This window comes from Lampetra fluviatilis, chromosome 2, assembly GCF_964198595.1.
Source record: "Lampetra fluviatilis chromosome 2, kcLamFluv1.1, whole genome shotgun sequence".
In the NCBI taxonomy this organism is placed as follows: Eukaryota; Metazoa; Chordata; class Hyperoartia; order Petromyzontiformes; family Petromyzontidae; genus Lampetra; species Lampetra fluviatilis.
In genome coordinates this window covers 33,303,300-33,323,681 of record NC_136276.1, presented here as the reverse complement: position 1 = coordinate 33,323,681, position 20,382 = coordinate 33,303,300, and the positions used below count along the sequence as shown (strand labels likewise).

The window sequence follows — 20,382 nt, the reverse complement described above, 5'->3', positions numbered from 1 at the left end:
CAACATGAGCTCTGTTGTCAGTGGCTGCGGGCAGCCGTCAGCCAAATCTGCCGTCTCGTGCAGTTTTCGTTGCGCGTGGTTCATTTTTGTCGTCCTTGCCCCGCACCTGCGATCAGCGCGGTTGGCCACGTACGTGCGGTTTTCTAAAGAAGTTCGGCATACACACACTCATATTCTTAGGTTTTTTCGGTAAAGTCACGTAGGTAAAAAATTAAAATTAATAAAAGTAAAATAAAAATAAAATAAAAAAATAATATTCAGGGCCTACCTTGGCTCCTCCCACCCTCAACTAGTATATATACAAGGACTGTTTTCTTGGAATTTCTCTCACTTGATACAGCTATCGTGCTGTGACGGTTCCACCTGAAGACGGAAGCTTGTGTTGCCTCCGAAACGTCGTGATTTTTATTTTATTTTCATTTTACTTTTATTAATTTTAATTTTTTACCTACGTGACTTTACCGAAAAAACCTAAGAATATGAATCCTTGCAGTCACGAAAGCTTCAAATCTAGAATTGCAATGACTTGTAGAACCCTTCCCACCGTCCCTCCCGCCGAAGGGTTAACGATGACGACGACGAGGTGAGGCTCATGCTGTGGGACACGGCCGGCCAGGAGGAGTTTGACGCCATCACCAAGGCCTACTACAGAGGTAACGCCGCCACCTGCGCACCCATCGCGAACTACTCGGACTGTGCTCGCCGTGAGCAACTGGTTGCCCGCAACGGGTTTCCCGCAACCGGTTGCCCGCAACCGGTTGCCCGCAACCGGTTGCCTTCAACGGATTGCCGAGACGCCCACTGTCACACGCGGAACTCGGTTGCATGCAGACAAGTTGCATGCAGCGAAGCAAAAGCTGAATAGGACCCCAAAGCGGCTCAAAGAGTCGCCGAAAATTAAACCACCTTCACCAACCCGCGCTGACGAGCACGGGGAAGTATGGCTTAATTACAGCCTCAACAATATTCACGCACCCGACACCAGTGGCGGCTCCTGCAAAATCTCTCAGGGGGGGCAAATGTTTGGATGATTTATAAGGATAAGGTCCACCCATGCAAAGGATAAATTAACAGCTTAAGCATGTAAAGGCAACTTCACTTCTTTAATATTAATGAAAAATAAAGTGACTCTTACAATACATCTTGTTTGTTTCTATACTCACTATTAATACAATCCACTCAAGTTTCTTTTATTAAAGATTCCACTAGTTGGCGACAAATAATATTGTTGGATGAAACGTGCTTACGTATGATGACGTAAGCACGTTAGTGCGAGCCCTCCCGGAAGCCATAGAGAATGCATTGCAGCGCCCCCCGTTCGAAAAAAAACATCTTTGAATGTAAGTCTATGGGACCACTCTGGGCGATTCTCAGCCGGAGTGAAATCGCCCAAAAAGAGGCGGTACTCCACAGAACGTGACATGACGCTGATTGGACTATATCCAGAGGCACAGTGACGGCTAGCGTGACTCTGTGGTTGAATGACATTGGTGGTGCGTCGCCCAATCGCCCTAATGAAGAAACCGCCCCTGCCCGACACACCACATCCCACAGTATATCTCTCGCTATGGCTGTAGCTTCTTGCCAGTTACCCTTCACCCTGCTGAGCGCGGTCTTTAAAAAATAAAAAACTCGCACAGCGTCGGGAGGAGGCCCCTCCATCCAGCAGTGGACTGACCACGACTGTTGCTCGCGTGCAGGCGCGCAGGCGTGCGTGCTGGTGTTCTCCACCGTGGACCGGGACTCCTTCCTCTCCGTGGCCGCGTGGAAGGAGAAGGTGGAGCAGGAGGTGGGAGGCATCCCCACGGTGCTCGTCCAGAACAAGATCGACCTCCTGGACGAGGCCGCGGTGCACAGGCAAGGGGCCCGTTGCCACTGCGACCCAGCGCCAACCATCACCCACCAAACACCACCAATCACCACCGCTACCACCACCAAACATCACCAACTACCACCAACTACAACCGCCACCAAACACCACCAACCCACCACTGCCACCAGCCACCACCATCAAAAACCACCAAACACCACCGCCACCATTACCACCACCACCAAACACCACCAACCCACCACTGCCACCACCCACCACCTCCAAAAACCACCAAACACCACCGCCACCATTACCACCACCGCCAAACACCACCAACCCACCACTGCCACCACCCACCACCACCAAACACCACCAACCCACCACTGCCACCACCCACCACCACCAAACACCACCAACCCACCACTGCCACCACCCACCACCACCAAACACCACCAACCCACCACTGCCACCACCCACCACCACCAAACACCACCAACCCACCACTACCACCACCCACCACCACCAAACACCACCAATCACCACCAACGCCACCACTACCACCACCACAAAACACCACCAACCCACCACCGCCACGACGACGACGATGACGTTGACGACGATGACGACGACGACGACGATGTTGCCACGTCTCTCTTTGTGCAGCGACGAAGCCGAAGCGCTGGCGAGGAAGCTGCGGCTGAGGTTTTACAGGACGTCTGTGAAGGAGGACCTCAACGTCAACGAAGGCGAGCGACGGCCCACGAGACACGCACACACACGCACGCACACACACGCACCCACACACACACGCATACACACACACGCACACACACACGCACACACACACCCCCACACACACACGCACACACACGCCCACATACACACGCACGCACACACCCACACACACGCACACACGCCCACATACACACGCCTACACGCACACACACGCACGCACACACACACACGCACCCACACACAGGCACACACGCACACACGCACACGCGCACACACACACACGCGCACACACACACGCGCACACATTCGCACACACACACGCATCCACACGCACCCACACACCCACACGCGCACACACGCACACGCACACACACACGCACACACACGCAGTACACACACACACAGAGGTCCCCCGTGTAGCCTCCACAGTGCTGTTAGCGAGCACCAATGAAGGCCGACACGGCACGCAAAGGGGGTTGGGTGGCCAGCACCACGCCCGGCCGCCTTTGTCTCCCGAGTGGTCATGTTTGCATACCGCAACGAGTACTCATTTGAGGCTGAGTCGACCTCGCGGAGGCCCAGGACCGGTTCAGATAATCCGTCACTGATGTTGGCCGTGAGTGGGAATCGGACTCGGTCGCTGGGTTTGTAGCGTAGCGCTAACCGCTACCCCGCCGCTCCCCATCCTCATCTCTCCTGACCCATTGCTCCAGTTTCTCCGTTCCCTTTCCATCCTTTTCTCTATTATTTACCATTGATGTATCTTCTCTCTTCCCGTTCCTTTCCCCATTCATGACATCCTCGACTCTGCTCCCCGCACCCGTGCTCTGTCACGGACATAAAAAAAAACACTGCTAGTATATACACACACACATATATAATTTGCCTTGGTTAAGCATTGATCAATCCCGTGTACGTTAAACCCCCCTCTCGCTGTGTCCCTCTGTTGCGCGCAGTGTTCAAGTACATCGCCGAGAAGTATCTGATAAGGGTGAAGCAACAGAGGGTAGAGGAGCAGAGCCGGCCGGCATCCAAGGGCAGCCGCATCGGTAGGGCTGCACCCTCCGAATCCAACTGCTACCATTCACCATCACAGCGCAGTGTACATCGGTGTGGCGTATGACCATCACCATAGGTCCCTGTGTGAGTCTGTGGGTCCGTGTGTGTGTCTGTGGGTCCCTGTGTGAGTCTGTGGGTCTCTGTGTGAATCTATGTGTCCCTGTGTGTGTCTGTGGGTCTCTGTGTGTGTCTGTGGATCCCTGTGTGTGTCTGTCGGTCCATGTGTGAGTGCGTGGGTCTCTGTGTGAGTCTGTGGGTCTCTGTGTGAGTGCGTGGGTCTCTGTGTGAGTCTGTGGGTCCCTGTGTGAGTCTGTGTGCCTGTGTGAGTCTATGGGTCCCTGTTTGAGTCTGTGGGTCTCTGTGTGTGTCTGTGGGTCCCTGTGTGAGTTTTGGCCTCTACGTGAGTCAATGGGTCCTTACACCGGTCTGTGACTTCCGATGTGAATCTGTGGCTCCGCCGCATTAGTGGCTCAGCAACGTGTGTCGTGTGCCCTCCTCCACATTTGGCTGTGCCTGATGGAGGAGGGCACACGACATAATACATTGGCATTTCACCCACGTGGCAATCCCACCCGAAAATCAATCACGAATCGCGCCGTTGCACGTGCACAAACATAGACACACGTCAACAGCTCTATCGTACCAGTAAGATGATTTGTGATGATCATGATCGTGCCAGGGTGGCGAGTCTTTAACTACCTCGTCTGGTATACAGGAGCCATGGGCTCGATCCCGACCCTGACACCTGTTGTATATTTGGAGTGTCCATGTTCTAGCCGTGGTCGTGTGGATTTTTCTCCGGGTCTTCCGGTTTTTCGCTCCACATTTAGAATCAACATCACGCGTTTAGAGAATTTGGCTGCTATAAACTTCCACGTGACGATAAGCCACTTCGTTGAACTATCATCTGTGGCCAGGTCGCTTCTGAATAACAGCTACGTAGCTCAGCGGGGACTTAATATGGTCCAAAAAAAAATGTGAGTAAGATGATGATGAAAACATCTTTGAATCCGTCGCTAGTCGTCGTCGTCGTAGGTAGCGAATGCAGGAAATCGGTGCGCGGTGTTCTGCGTGGTGCCATTCTTTTGCCGTGTCGCCCCAGGGAGTAACCCCTTCTCGGCCGTGGGCACCTCGGCTGAGCGCCCACACTGGGCGCAGGCGAACCGCTCCGACCTCGTGGCGCTGCGGCCCAGCAGACAGCGGGCCAAGCGCAGCCGGGCCACCCTGGGTGGCTGCCGGGTGCTCTGAGCGATGCTGCCGCCTCTCCCTCATCCTCCCTCATCGTCATTATCCTCCCGATCTTCATCCTTGCCCCTGCTCTCTCTTCCTCCGTCCGTCATCGTCGTCGTCACGGCTGCTGAGCGAGCGACCGCGGGAGCCTGCCGATGGCTCGCCGCGGGTGCTTGAAGACGTCGTGCGGTTCGGCTGATCGTGTTGTCGATAGTGGGTGTGTCGGTCGGCTGACCGTGTTGTCGATAGTGCGTGTATCGGCCAGGGCCGGATCTAGAGGGATGGGCAACCCCGGATGGTTTTCATTCTACTGGCTCAAAACTTCAGAGAGGCCTAGAAAATAAATGGAAAAAAAAACGTAAAAATGAAAATGTTTACGAATAATGGTGAGATATTTTGTTGTTAAATTCATATTGTCGTTTTATTATGACGAATATAAACCGTGTCTTTATTACGAGCGCTGCCACGGCGTAAGTGCTTCTCACACCGGACTTTTACAACCCAGAGGTCGCCGGTTCGATCTCCCAAGCCCGGCAGCTGAAACTATGGTGTCAATTTTATTAAATCCCCCCCACCACCACCACTGCCTCTGTCCACCCAGGAATATAAATGGCTTCGTGTGGTGGGGTAAAGCGTGGGTTACTCCCCACCTCTTCCAAGATATCCGACGAGCGGCCTCTGTAGAGCTACGCCTGTCGTGTAGGGAGGGGGCAGTGCTGTGAGATAAAGGCAATGGCTGCGGTACAACTTTACCGTTGATCGTTTTTGCAGCAAAGAGTGTGTGGAAGGCAGGTTGGTGACGCAGTGTTAGCAGTCGTGCCTCGCAGCAATAAGTCTCCCTGGGTTTGATGTCCGACTCGGGCATCTTTTTTAACATGGAGTTTGTACATGTTCTACATGGGGTTTATCCCATAGCTAAACAGAAAACAACCGCACAGTGGAACTGGTGTGGCCCAGTTAGCTGCTGAAATTTTACCTGCAAATTACTTATGTGTGATCACTCACAGCGGCAACAGGATCAGAATCATCTTTATTGATCCTGGGGAAATAAGATGAAGCTCTTTTTTTACAGATGTCCAGTAGGGGCGAGTCAGAACGTTACGACACTTAACCCCGACTGTAACAACTTGGCAGGACCCTCCTGAATGAGAATCTTGAGACTCAGTGAGGCTTTGCTGGGTAATAAATAAATACAAATATTACAATAATCAAAAAGAAACATTACTTGCTGCTTTATGAGGTGGTTTTAATTCAATCCTTCAATTTTACCATATCTGACATCCGGCAGAAAGGGATACGTTGTGTGCGCGTGTGTGTGTCTGTGTGCCGTGTGTGTGTCTGTGTGTATGTGTAAGTGGGGAGCGGTCGTGTAGTAGTGAGCAGAACTGCGATGTAAACCCAACAACCCGCGTTCGATTCCCGCTCACGGCCAACATCGATCCGTAACGATTATCTGAACCGGTCCTAGTCCTCCACTGGGTCCACTCAGCCTTTATCGAGTACCTGGTGCGGTGCGTTAACATCAGCACTGGGGGAGACAAAGGCGGCCGGGCGTGGTGCTGGCCACACCACCCCCTCACACGTGTGCCGTACCAGCCTTACTAATGGGTCTGTTGAGGCTACATGGGGGACCTTTTTGTGTGTGTGAGAAGAGGTGGGGGGGATCTGTTCTGCCCTGGTGTTCATTCCGTGGAGTGAGGATGACTAAGCCTGGCCCTGGCAGTGACTCTGTGCACTATCTCTGGGGTGTTGTCGTTTCTTGCAGTACATGAACAGTATTTATTTGACAAAAAATTTTTGCCATTGCCTGTGGCATATTTTTTGAACAACTAAACTAAAACAAATACAAGGGGCATTTTTGAAGTTAACGAAGAGAGAGGAATAATAATAATACTGTAATGAGAAAAAAATTATCGTCTCGGGCGATTGGGGTTAATGAATCGTGATCGGCCGATAGATTGCTGTGGATCCCGATGCAATGTTGGCGGCTGGCCCAGGGCTTAATTACAGCCAAATATTCCTGCAACCGGCACACCACATCCAGTATACATCTGACTCATTATCAACGTGTTTGGGTTAGATCGCGTTATTTATAAATGTGTCATAACCCTCCACCACCCGACACGGCCAATCAGCAAAAAAAGTGTCACGTTGACAAAAGACAAAGAGTTCACTACTTTAGCCCACCGGTGTGTTCAAAAGTGAAACCACAATATTTACAATTTTTGCCCGATGATGCTGGATGCAATTACCAGCGAAACGTCGTACTCAAAAATGTTAAATGTTGTGGTTTCACGCTTCAACACACCGGTGGGCTAAAGTAGTGAAATATTTGTCTTTTGCCAACGTGACACTTTTTTTGCTGATTGGCCGTGTCGGGTGGTGGAGGGTTACGACACATTTATAAATAACGCGATCTAACTCAAAAACGTTTATTATGAATAATATTGGTCGCGAAAGCCTCCCACGTGTTAAACTTACATCTGACTGTGGGCTGTGGCTACTTCTAGTCACGTACCACCTCGTCCAGTCGACCAGTGACCCAAACAATGTGTCCGCGTCCGGCACGCCGTATTCAGCATATTCTTGAGTCTTTCGATGAAGTCACGTAGATAGGTTCAAAGAAAACAACAAAAAACTAGGGACGTTTCGATCGCGACACAAGCGTTCGTCATCAGGAGAGAAAAAAGAGCGGGCAAGCTGCTGAGGCAGGCTGTTTTAAAGGTTTGAAATGGGTGTAGCTCAAGGGTCATAAACGAAGTGGGTGAGGCTTAGTGATGTTAAAGTGAGAAATTTGCATGTAAATGTAAGGTGGGAGAGCGACGTCCATCCACCAGAGGTGTGGACTCGAGTCATGTGACTTGGACTCGAGTCAGACTCGAGTCATGAATTTGATGACTTGCGACTCGACTTGGACTTGCATAACAATGACTTTGTCCCACCTATGAGATGTGGACTCGAGTCATGTGACTTGGACTCGAGTCAGACTCGAGTCATGAATTTGATGACTTGCGACTCGACTTGGACTTGCATAACAATGACTTTGTCCCACCTCTGCCATCCACCTATAACATCACTAGTTTATGACCCTTGGGCTACACCCATTTCAAACCTTTAAAACAGCCTGCCTCAGCAGCTTTCCCACTCTTTTTTCTCCTGATGACCATTGCTTGTGTTGCCATCGAAACGTCGTAGTTTTTTGTTATTTTATTTGAACTTATCTACGTGAAATTTCGATTTAAAGCTTTCGTGACTGCAGGGATTCATCTTCTTGGTTCTTTCGGTAAAGTCACGTAGAAGGGAAGTAATAAAATAATAAAAATAAAACATAATAAAATAATTCTCACGACGTTTCGGCCACAACGCAAGCAGCCGTCTTCAGGTGGAGAACAGGTCTGTCAAGTAGACAGAGTCTGAATGGCACGCTCCAGGCTTGGAGCGACTATTTATGCTGCTGGGATTATCTACGTGACTTTACCGAAAGACCCAAGAATATGAATTCCTGCAGTCACGAAAGCTTTAAGACAAGATGTCTTCAGTATACCGAACAATTTGTGTGAAACTAAGCCCTGGCCGGACCAGTCTGTGGGTGCGGCTTGTCCTGGAAATAAATCACACCTTGTGACTGCACCAGGAGTGGAGTTCTTTATCGCCGTGCGTACCACACAGAGCAAACAAACAAACAACACCGCTGATACTGATGCACATATCACCGCTGCTGCAGCAACTTCTACTGCTGCTTATGATACACAGTCACTGTTGCTGCTGCTACTGCTGATGATCTGGTCGCTGCTACCGATACAATGGTGATGCTGAAGATGCTGCTGATGATGATCATCATGCTGCTACCGATACAATGGTGATGCTGAAGATGCTGCTGCTAATAGACGTGGCATTGCTCTCGCTGCTGCTGTTGATAACCCTCATGCTGCTGACGGCAATTCTCACTCTGCTGCTTATTCTGCTGCTACTTCAGGAACCAATGTTACCAGCGCACGGGTGGGTGACGTGGGGGAGGGGGGGGTGAGACGGGGGGTGACACTGGGTGGGGGTGACGGGGGGGGGTGACACTGGGTGGGGGTGACGTGGGGGGGGTGAGACGGGGGGGGGGTGACGTGCGGGGGGGGTGAGACGGGGGGGGGTGACACTGGGTGGGGGTGAGACGAGGGGGGGGGGTGAGACGGGGGGGTGACACTGGGTGGGGGTGACGTGGGGGGGGTGAGACGGGGGTGGGGGTGACGTGGGGGGGTGACACTGGGTGGGGGTGACGTGGGGGGGGTGAGACGGGGGGGGGGGGTGACGTGGGGGGGGGGTGAAACGGGGGGGGGGGTGACACTGGGTGGGGGTGACGCGATACGTATGATTCACTGCCCAGGATGACTCACTCCGTTGTGCCGGAGCGCTTTCTTGTTGCTGCTGATGCTGCTGCTGCTGATGACCACGCTGCTACTCGCAGGGAGACCAATTAGCGGCTGCTTTGCCAGCGGCGGCAGATGAATGCGCGGCGTGCGGATTGCACGACGGTGACTCCGCTTATCGCCATCGTTAGCAGCCATGATCAATCCAACTGTGCTGGGTGAAGGCCTGCTCCCCCCCTCCACCCTCTCGAGTCGTCACCATCTCTCACGGTGCTGCGATGATGTGACAATCCGCAGGCGGCATTCGCGGGCACACGAGATGATGTTTCGTCGCTCCGTCTCCACAGTTGGCGTCCTCTGTTCATTGGCTGCCGCTCGGTTGTTAAACTGCGCGTGTCTTCCAACGGGGAATTTGTTTTTTTTTAACACATTCGTCAACGACGCTGCGGTCTTTAAAGAAAAAAACAAAATATGCGACGTTTCGGGCAATGACCCTTCTTCACAGGACATATTTACGCTACATGATGTGCTATGAAGAAGGGTAATTGCCCGAAACGTCGCCTATTATATATATTTTAAGACCACTCTGACTAATGTGTTTGGGGTTTTGTTGTTTTGCTTGTGAACCAGTGCCAACGCAGCAGCAGCGTCACCAAATAACTCGCCTCCTAATGACACTTATTTCAAAGTGTTACTTATCTCAGTGGCTGTTAACGATGCCATTTAATCTTCGTACGTTCTCCAGTCCGGGTCCGTGACGCGGAGAAGACAAACTCAAACATTCCGCAACCCGGCACACCGCATCCATCACCACTGTTGTGTTGATCTGTCACAAGCAATGGGCATCGGGGTGTTTCTGGGACCATGTGCTTAACATCAACACTCATGGGCTCTGTATCACGCGTGGAGATGCTGTCACGTGCACGCGCTATTTAATTCCACAATTGCATTGCAGTGGTTCACACAGACCCAGAGACTCACATAGAGAACCAAACACTTATATAGGGACTCACAGACTCGTATAGAGACCGACATACTTACACAGGGCTCAACAGACTCGCATTGAGACGCAGATAATACTCACATAGACACCCATAGACTCACAGAAACCCATAGGCTAACATAGAGACCAACATACATAGAGACCTACATATTAACATCCTACGACTGCCACTCTATAAAAAACGCTCAGTGTGACTGTACGGAGTCTTTACACGTCGCCATATAAACGTATAACTTCTTTCACACCGTACGCTATATATATGCAAATAAGCTCGACACATCTGAACTTGCACACGTCTCGAAAGAAGGAGTGACATTTCTCATTAAAGCCGCTTTTGTTCGTGGATTTGCAAGCGCTTTGCTAAAGTGTTACATTCCTAACGCCAGCTTGTCTGAATATCGACTCAATATCGATGTTAATATCGATTCAATATCGATATTAATGTCGATTGAATATCGATTTAAAAACACAAACCTCGCGAGTATAAAAAAAATACACGCTAGCATCCCACATCGTTGAGGATTTTCGTTCTGGCTCGATGACTCCGATGATGATGATAAACCAAAAACTCGAACCAATTTTTTATATTTTCACAGGTTAAAGCCTATTGAGTAACGTTGCTCTTTTTCAGAAGCGACCTGGCCACAAATGATAGCTCAACCAAGCGGCTTTACATCACGTGGACATGTATAGCACGCAAGTGTACATATGGGTGGATTGGTGGATGGATAAGGTCGATGGATGTGTGGATAAAAGAATGAAGGATGGGTGGGTTACTGTGCGGATGGATGTGTGGATGGATCGGATGAATGCGTGGAGAGGGGGACGGATGTGTCTATGGGTGGATGTTTTGGTGGATATTTTACTGGTAGGAACCCACTGGTTCCACCAGCCCACAGGGGATTATTGTGTTCGTTTGTCCGTCGTGCAGGGAGGGGCTGGGTGGGGAGGGTGGGGCTGGGTGGGGAGGGGAGGGTGGGGAAGGGCTGGATGGGGAGGTGAAGGTTGGGGAGGGGCTGGGTGGGGAGGGTGGAGAGGGGTTGGGTGGGGAGGGTGGGGTGGGGCTGGGTGGGGGGAGGGAGGGGTGGGGCTGGGTGGGGAGGGGTCTGGTCACCCCATGGTGCCCTTATAAAACTCAACGTTTAACCTACTCACGCCGGCTTGTGCCCGCCCTCACAGTCGGCCATATTTGCGGAATACACCACGCCGCCGTTGACCCTGGCCATTGACCGAGCAACCCAACGTTTCTACCAGCTCCCTCCGCAGGAATGTGTTTTTGTGTGCATATGCAGAGGGTTACTTTGGTGCGTGGATTGATGGATGGGCAGTGGATGGTTACATCTTTGTCTTGCCTAGCTTTATACACAGCACCCCTGTCCTCCCGTTGTATATTGCTTTGTAATCACATGGTTGTTCCGTGCAAGAGACTGTGTCTCGCTCGGCTCTCACGAGATAAAACCCGTGATTGGCTGACTCACACCCTCGGCCGCCGCTTCATCGCCCGCCCGCCCCCTCGCCTCCATGAGAAGAGGAGGCTGGGAGCGGCGTGTGGGTGGAAGTCAGAGACATAGCTCCCCACCCACCCACCGGCCGCCTACAGAGGGGTGGACGAACCATGACCTCCGTGATTCCTGCTCCACCCATTAGCTCAACTTGAATCCCCCCCCCCCAACCCAACAGAGAGAGAGAGCCAGGTTCAAACCTCGGACAAAACACAACCACACACATTCATTAAAACCTCCACAAATGGGAAATTAAAGCCGCAAGCCACAGGAGTGCGGTTGTGGTCAGCCAACCAAGGCTACAGTTCATATAATAAGCCACTGAACGGGGTGGTCCAGATGTCTCGTGACCACCAAATTAATTGAGCCCGAACATGTTTTCTCTTTCGCATGTTAATTTCTGTTTTAAATACACCATACTTTAAAATATATATTAAGGTTTAGATAATTCAATTAAGCTCTCATGTGGCAAGCAGACCTGGACATTGGCATTTAGCTCCTAGACGTATTTCCATACGCAATTTTTTTTTCGATTAAACCTCGACTAAAAATAACCCCACTTTCTCGGGTTAAAACTCGACGAGGCCAAGCCCACATCACATTTAAACTCTGACTTAACCGGAGACCTATCTCGATAAAATCTTGACTTAAGCCAACCCACACTACTGTTAAACCTCGACCAAACCCAACAACGAATCACCTTCGTTTGCATTCACCACTGTCCTGATCACTCTCAATCCGACCACCACCATTCGGCCCTTAAACGATAAGATAATTGTGTTCATTGCTCACCATTGTGTCCTCACCACCACCCTATTGTCTGCTCACCGCTCACCACAGCAACATTATATGCTCACCATTCACAACACCATTGTATATTCATTACCAATATGATCAACATTGTTCACCACTGCGCATGTCACCGCCCTCTGCTCGCCGATAATCATCACCATTGGTTGCTCACCACTTATCACCAACATCGTACGGTATGTTTACTCTTGTCTGCTCATCACTAAACACAATATAAAATGTGCTCGTCCATTTATGATCACATCACAACTTCACACATCCCTAGTGTCTGCTCACCGCTGTTCACCACTCTTAACGTCACCAACCTCCGCTCACCACTTCTCAAATCACCACTCATGACGTCACCATCCTCCGCTCACCACTTCTCACATCACCACTCATGACGTCACCATCCTCCGCTCACCACTTCTCACATCACCACTCATGACGTCACCATCCTCCGCTCACCACTTCTCACATCACCACTCGTGACGTCACCATCCTCCGCTCACCACTTCTCACATCACTACTCGTGACGTCACCATCCTCCGCTCACCACTTCTCACATCACCACTCATGACGTCACCATCCTCCGCTCACCACTTATCACATCACCACTCATGACGTCACCATCCTCCGCTCACCACTTCGCACATCAGCACTCATGACGTCATCATCCTCCGCTCACCACTTCTCACATCACCACTCATGACGTCACCATCCTCCGCTCACCACTTCGCACATCAGCACTCATGACGTCATCATCCTCCGCTCACCACTTCTCACATCACCACTCGTGACGTCACCATCCTCCGCTCACCACTTATCACATCACCACTCGTGACGTCACCATCCTCCGCTCACCACTTCTCACATCACCACTCATGACGTCACCATCCTCCGCTCACCACCTCTCACATCACCACTCATGACGTCACCATCCTCCGCTCACCACTTCTCACATCACCACTCGTGACGTCACCATCCTCCGCTCACCACTTGTCACATCACCACTCATGACGTCACCATCCTCCGCTCACCACTTCTCACATCACCACTCATGACGTCACCATCCTCCGCTCACCACTTCGCACATCAGCACTCATGACGTCATCATCCTCCGCTCACCACTTCTCACATCACCACTCATGACGTCACCATCCTCCGCTCACCACTTCGCACATCAGCACTCATGACGTCATCATCCTCCGCTCACCACTTCTCACATCACCACTCGTGACGTCACCATCCTCCGCTCACCACTTATCACATCACCACTCGTGACGTCACCATCCTCCGCTCACCACTTCTCACATCACCACTCATGACGTCACCATCCTCCGCTCACCACTTCTCACATCACCACTCGTGACGTCACCATCCACCGCTCACCACTTCTCACATCACCACTCGTGACGTCACCATCCTCCGCTCACCACTTCTCACATCACCACTCATGACGTCACCATCCTCCGCTCACCACTTCTCACATCACCACTCGTGACGTCACCATTCTCCGCTCACCACTTGTCACATCACCACTCATGACGTCACCATCCTCCGCTCACTACTTCTCACATCACCACTCATGACGTCACCATCCTCCGCTCACCACTTCGCACATCAGCACTCATGACGTCATCATCCTCCGCTCACCACTTCTCACATCACCACTCGTGACGTCACCATCCTCCGCTCACCACTTGTCACATCACCAATCGTGACGTCACCATCCTCCGCTCACCACCTCTCACATCACCACTCATGACGTCACCATCCTCCGCTCACCACCTCTCACATCACCACTCATGACGTCACCATCCTCCGCTCACCACTTCTCACATCACCATCGTCTGCTCACCACTCATCACATAACTAGAGTTTGCTCACCAACGACCACCACTATTGTCTAATACTCTCATTCATTACCATCGCCTGCTCATCCACGCGACACAACAGAATGGTCTCTATTAATCGCAGATCACACATCACCACTCATCACCAGTGTCTGCTCACCACAAGCTCACCACAAGCTCACCACAGGCTCACCACCACCACCACTATCCCTTCCTGCTCCACGTGAATCGGCTGCCGGTGAAGTGAGTAATCTCGCGTGGGCGCTTCGACAGCGGGGAGGGAGAGGGGAGGAAGGGAGGGGGTGGTGAGTGGCGAAATCAAAGGGAGCGCGGCGGCGGTGGTGGTGGTGAATGAATCAGAATCGTGGGAGGGGTGGGGGGGGTTAAGGGGGGCGAGGGGGGTGAGTCAGGCTGGCGATGCACAGGGTGGTTCAGATGATGGGGCGCTGTTTTACGATTAAATCGGCCACGGTAGCGAGATGGTATCTGCCTCGCCTGGTATGCAGGAGGTCGTGTGTTGGATCACGACCCTGACGATGTCTGCGCATGTGGAGTTTGCACGTGTCTCTCCCCGTGGTGGCGTGGGATTTGTTTTTTGTCCGGGTCCTCCTCCCGTTTTCCCCTTTCCACATTTAGAATCGAAGTACGCTTCGAGGTAAATTTGGCTGCTAGACAATGTCCACGCGGTGATGCCAAGCCACTGTATCGAGCTGTCGTTTGTGGACAGGTCGCTTCTGAGCTATGATAGCTCAGTAGGCTTGACCTAATAAAAAAAATATGTTTAGTTTAATTTAACTTGTGACCCCAATTTCATTACTCTAAAACTGAATATTCGTTTTAAGGCAAGGTTTATTTACAAACAAAAATTAATATCTTGATTTGAAGCTTTCGTGACTGCATGAATCCATACTCTTTGTGCTTCTTTCGGTGAAGTCACGTAGGTAGAAAATAAAATAAATCACGACGTTTCGGGCGCAACACAAGCGTCCGTCATCAGGTAGGAAAGCGTGGTCTGCTGCTTTCTGCTTTCAGCAGACCACGCTTTCCCACCTGATGACAGACGCTTGTGTTGCGCCCGAAATGTCGCGATTTATTTTATACCTACGTGACTTTACCGAAAGAACCAAAGAGTATAGAAATTCATGTTAAGAAAACATGTGAGGATGGTGGCGAGTCACAAGGCATGCAACCCACCCTGTCGACACGAACCGTCGTACTAACCGTGCCCGCTATTCTCGCCGCTATTCAGGTCACAAACCAGACCTCCCTCCCACCCCTCACATCACCGCGATCACTAACATGGGTCTTATTACGTATCGCCGCACATTAAACTACCCCTGCCACTGACCATGCCCATACCCCTATCAATAGTAACCCTCACCCGCTCATCCGACACACACACACACACGGACACGGGCAAGGGTTGAACACCAAGGCTCGAGGAGTCTTAGTCTCACTCGTTCAGCTCTCGTTTGCTCATTCACGATAGTTCACTTGAATTCAGTCACTCTCATTCGCCACGCTCATTATCCCATTCACGTTTACACAAAGATAAAGATCCCCCCCCCCGTATAGCCTTAACATGAAATTAGGACAAGGGCTGTAAGCGAGCACCTATGAAGGCCGACACGACACACGAGGGGGTGGGTGGCCAGCACCACGCCTGGACGCCTTTGTCTCCCTCGCGGCGATGTGTATACATCGCACCAGGTACTCATTTGCGGCTGAGTCGACCTAGGTGAGACCCAGGGACCTGTTCAGATTATCGTCCTTGGCGATCGCCGTAAGCGGGAATCGAACTCGGTTCGCCCGCGTTCGCAGCTGACCGCTGCACCACCGCTCATCCATTCAACTCGCTCGCTCGCCAATTCAACGATTGAATTCGCAAACCGCAAAGCCCCCCCCTCCCCTAACCGCGCTGTGGCTCCTTTGCTGCTGTGGGTGGCGGTCGCGTACCTGAGTGCGCTCCCTGCGTGTTGATCGAAGACTTCGGGCGGCTGATGCCCTCGCGACCAGAGGAGGAGGGCTCCCAGTGCGTGACAAGAAACTGCCGATGTCGGTGAATTATATAATCACACTCGCGTTCGTAGCGTGATGAGCAGCGATGATTGGGGGTGGTGGGGTCTGGGAGGCGAGGGGGCTGGGGGGAGACTTGGGGGGGAGTGGGGGAAGGGGCTTGGGGGGGGGGCATCGTATGACGCTGGTTTGACGCTTCTTTGCTCGGGAACACTTTGCTGAGACTCAAGATTAAGTTCTCAAGAGGGTCCTTCTAAAGTTTCGCAGTATTGGGGCGATGTTGCTATGATGTGTACAGCAATCCCAAATGAGTAATTTGAGGGAATTTGTTTTCTTAAAGTAGTGGCGGGATGTTTTTGGCCAGTGCCAGTTACATTGTATGGGAGGGGGGGGGTATCTTTTTTGTTTTAGCTACGGGAGGAAACCAACGAACAAACGCCACACAGAAAGACAGCATGAGTCGGGATTTGAACCCAGGAAACCTTGTTGCTGTGAGACACGAGCTATAGCGTGATACCAACCGCACCCTCGAATCCGCACGGCTAATCTGTTATCAATAATACGAAATTTGAAAGAAATAAAGTTTTACTGGCTGGATTCCTGACTGGCGCGCGGCCATGTACACGTGCGCGGAGGTGACGTCACTTGCAATCTCATTGTGACGTCCCGGCTGCCCCCCACCCACCCTCAAACTCGGCCGTAGATTCCGCGAAAATGCGCGGGATATACGCTTTCGTACGATCATACTGCATTCAAAAAAAGTTTTGCTCACTGGAGGGAGGTAGGGAGAAACTGACGGTGAAAGGCACGCGGAGGAACTACAGACATGGGGGAAGCCAGCAGCCAGGCGGTGATGAGCAAACGCCAAAATCTGCCTCACCCCAAGCTCTGCGATCCACTATATATGACGGTATTATTGATTCATTAACGAGTGTTTACATGTATGGAAGAAACCGGAGCACACGAAAAAAAAGTCCAGAGTATGCGACGGGGCAACACTCGATCCCATACAGATGGAGCAGGTGGGGTACACATTTTCTGTACCGCATTCGCCTCTCTCGCCAGGGTTTGACACTTCCACGACGCCCAACAGGAAGGACGTTTTAGCCTCCACAGTCCTGTTCCAAGGGAGCCGGACTCTTCCGATGAAACACGAAGTGTCCACACGGGTCCAGTATTTTTGTCGTCTTAAAAATAAATGCCGCTAAAATAACGCACTCCCAGAAGGCCGTGCTGTTGATGGCGTTGTTGAAGAAACATTTTTTGTTTTACGTGGAGGGACGGGATACGTGAAGGAGACGTTGTCCGCTTATTTATGTTATTTATGTTATTTATATTCTCCCCAACGACCTAGATAATTGTGCTCGTTATGTACGGGGCTAGAGTGTTGCCCCCACCCCAGCCTGGCACGCGCGTGGGGTTTTTTTTTCAGGGTGCTCCGGTTTCCTTTGCCCTATAAAACACAACTCCATGAAACACAACTCCCATCATTAATTGGCTGAAAACGTCTTTCAAAGAAAAGAAGTCAAACAAAAATTACCCTGCAAGGGAGCGGGACCCTGCTGATAAAAAAAAAACCTGTCCTTTATTTTACCAACATTCTCGTATTTCATACTAACACCCTCGTATATGGCAGCTGCCAACTCAGAATTCCCCGTGGGGAAAGGGACTGATTCTCGATCTGTGCCAACGACTACCCACCCGTGTAGCTTCCTCCCTCCCTCTCTCGCTCTGTCTCCCCGTGCCATTCCTCTGGCTCTCGCTCAGTGCCCCCCCCCCCCCCACGAGTCTCTGAGAACCCCCACCAGCCAGTCCATCTGCTCCCCCAGCTAAACTCCTCCACACATAACCCCCGCTCTCATCTCCCCCCACCGCCATCCTTGCATCATCACCACCACTCTCCCCTCCCGCTCCGCTGCGCCCACGCGCTTTTAGAACAGTGAATGAATTAATGAGTGAGCGAGTGAATTAATTATCAAATGTAATTAATGCACGGTTAAATGAATTAATGACACGGATGAGAGAATGAATGCCTTGGCTTCGTGAGTGTGAATCAGTAAGATGGTGTGAATAAGCGAATCAGCAAGCTGATTCCTTCCTAATAAAGTTATGAGCGAGCGAATCTATGATTGAATTATTGAACTAACGAACGAGTGAATACACGATTCAATTGCCTAAATAGTGAATGAGTGAATCTGGTACTGTTGAATGCGCGAGCCAATGAATGGATGGCTGAATGAGCGAATAGATTATTCATTGACCGTACGAACGATGCACCGAATCAATGCCCGAATGACTCAATGAATGAAACCGGATGTCATACCGCGAGGCGGTGCACGTGTGGAGGCGCCAATACCCAGGGGTCTCCGATGACTCCACCGTGAGCTTTTTCTCAATTTGCGCCTCCACTCTGATTTGTGACCCGGCAGAGATGGGGGCGGGGGACGGAGGGAGGGGGTGAGCAATTCCGCCCGCCCCCCCCCCACCTCGCGAGTTCACGGCGTAACTGGACACGTCAATTAGTCTGAACAGAACGCAGAGGTCGTCGTTCGCGGTGTAGCATCGCGATCGGCATGGGCCCTGAACCTGGGAATGAAACTTCCTCGCCATCCACCACTCGTCGCAGGCCGATGCCTCGGCTCCTCCGGCCCGTGGGTCCCCTCCCCCCCAGCGCAATTGCACCGCCTGCGCACTCGAAGACCACCGCCACTGGGGTCCGGGCCTCGAACGCGCGGTGGAATCGCGGGAGAGTAACAAGATGGGAGAGCAGTGACCGGTCGCTCTCTCGCTCTCTCCGCGCTCTCCGCTTCCAAGCCTCCGCGCTCCGCTCCCCGCCTCGCTCCACTCTCTCTCTCGCGCGCGCTCTCCTCTCTCGCCGTAAGCGTCATGGTGGTTCGCGTCGTGTTGGTCGCGACCGCGCGCCGCTATCGAGGATTCGCGACAGTTCGCGACCGCGTGTCCATCGCAGCCATGTCGAGTGCAGGGACACGGGGAGACAACGAGAGGGTGGGGAGGGATAGGCGGGAAGGAAGAGAGAGGCAGTGGTGTCAGCTGTCGAGGGTGCAGTACGTGTAACTGTACCGGGTCCCTCGGCCCGGTGGGGAGCCCAGGTTCCATCCGGCCTACGAAGAGGGGACGGGGGAAGGAATTGGGAGAGCGGGCCCCAAATTATTCATTGCACCCAGGACTCGTGCCAACCACGCTACGCCACCCACTGACACTCACAGATGGGAGAGGGGCAGATAGAGAGACGCACGCCACGCAGAGGCATGCGGAGAGCGGAGGTGGCAAAATAGAGAGACGGACGCGGGTCGGAAGAGACAGAGACGGGAAGAGACAAGGAGGACAACAGGGGGATAACCCGGGAAAAAAATAGACAAATGGAAATGGAGATCGGGAGAGAAAGAGACACGGAGGAAGACAACGGACAGAGCGAGGAAAGCAGAGAGTGGGACAGACAAAGACGCAGGGAGACAAAGCCGGGTAGGAACCCCGTCTCGGTGTGTGAGCTACGGTGCCCCACGCGCATGCTTATATTTTTTTTTGCGCAAAACAAAAACCCTCTGCGGTGGTGCCGAGAAATTGCGTAACGCGCACAAAGAGAAAAGCTCTCCATGAATACCAAGCAAGGGCTTTCCCCGTGCCACAGAGCCCGCTTTCCCCGCCTCCGCTTCTCACTAGAAAATATATTCGTGTATATTTTTTTACGGACGAAAAAAATAAATAAACCCTACACACACGCGCAAAAAATATCCGAAATACCAATTATGGTAGTGTTCGCGCATCGCGGCGGCCCTACGCTTTGCGGATGACGCATTCCTCGTGTCCCCGCTAATTCACACGTTGTCTCAACGCGCACGGGGAAATCTCTCTCTCATGCTCGCTTTGTCGCTCATCGTCGCAGCTCGTCCCACACACGCGTAGGACGAGAGCCGGTGAATCGCTCCCCCCTCCTCCTCGCACGCGGGCCGAGGGAGCCGACCGAGCGTCTGCCGTGCGTCACTTGCAGCGCGGTCTGACGTAG

The 20,382-nt window shown here is 52.0% G+C and overlaps 1 protein-coding gene and 1 long non-coding RNA gene across 4 annotated transcripts in view; one reads left to right on the top strand and one right to left on the bottom strand.

Moving 5' to 3' along the window:
• The window catches only part of LOC144945986 (ras-related protein Rab-23-like), a 24,533-nt gene extending 16,017 nt beyond the window's left edge, over nucleotides 1-8,516 (top strand). For both annotated transcript variants that reach the window (XM_078874700.1, XM_078874708.1), the window contains exons 3-7: nucleotides 562-653; nucleotides 1,701-1,857; nucleotides 2,474-2,556; nucleotides 3,502-3,594; nucleotides 4,707-8,516. In XM_078874700.1, the coding sequence (XP_078730826.1) occupies nucleotides 562-653; nucleotides 1,701-1,857; nucleotides 2,474-2,556; nucleotides 3,502-3,594; nucleotides 4,707-4,852 (571 nt within the window). In that variant the 3' untranslated portion in view covers nucleotides 4,853-8,516. The remainder of the gene's footprint in view (nucleotides 1-561; nucleotides 654-1,700; nucleotides 1,858-2,473; nucleotides 2,557-3,501; nucleotides 3,595-4,706) is intronic.
• LOC144945998 (uncharacterized) lies at nucleotides 2,350-20,242 on the bottom strand. Of its 2 annotated transcripts, XR_013639731.1 has the most exons (4): nucleotides 20,158-20,242; nucleotides 19,440-19,480; nucleotides 3,298-3,372; nucleotides 2,350-2,526 (listed from the first exon to the last, which is right to left on the bottom strand). It is a non-coding gene; the product is annotated as an uncharacterized LOC144945998 (long non-coding RNA). The 2 variants fall into 2 exon arrangements; XR_013639730.1 differs by having other exon boundaries at nucleotides 19,440-20,205.
• Nucleotides 20,243-20,382: the final 140 nt, after the last annotated feature.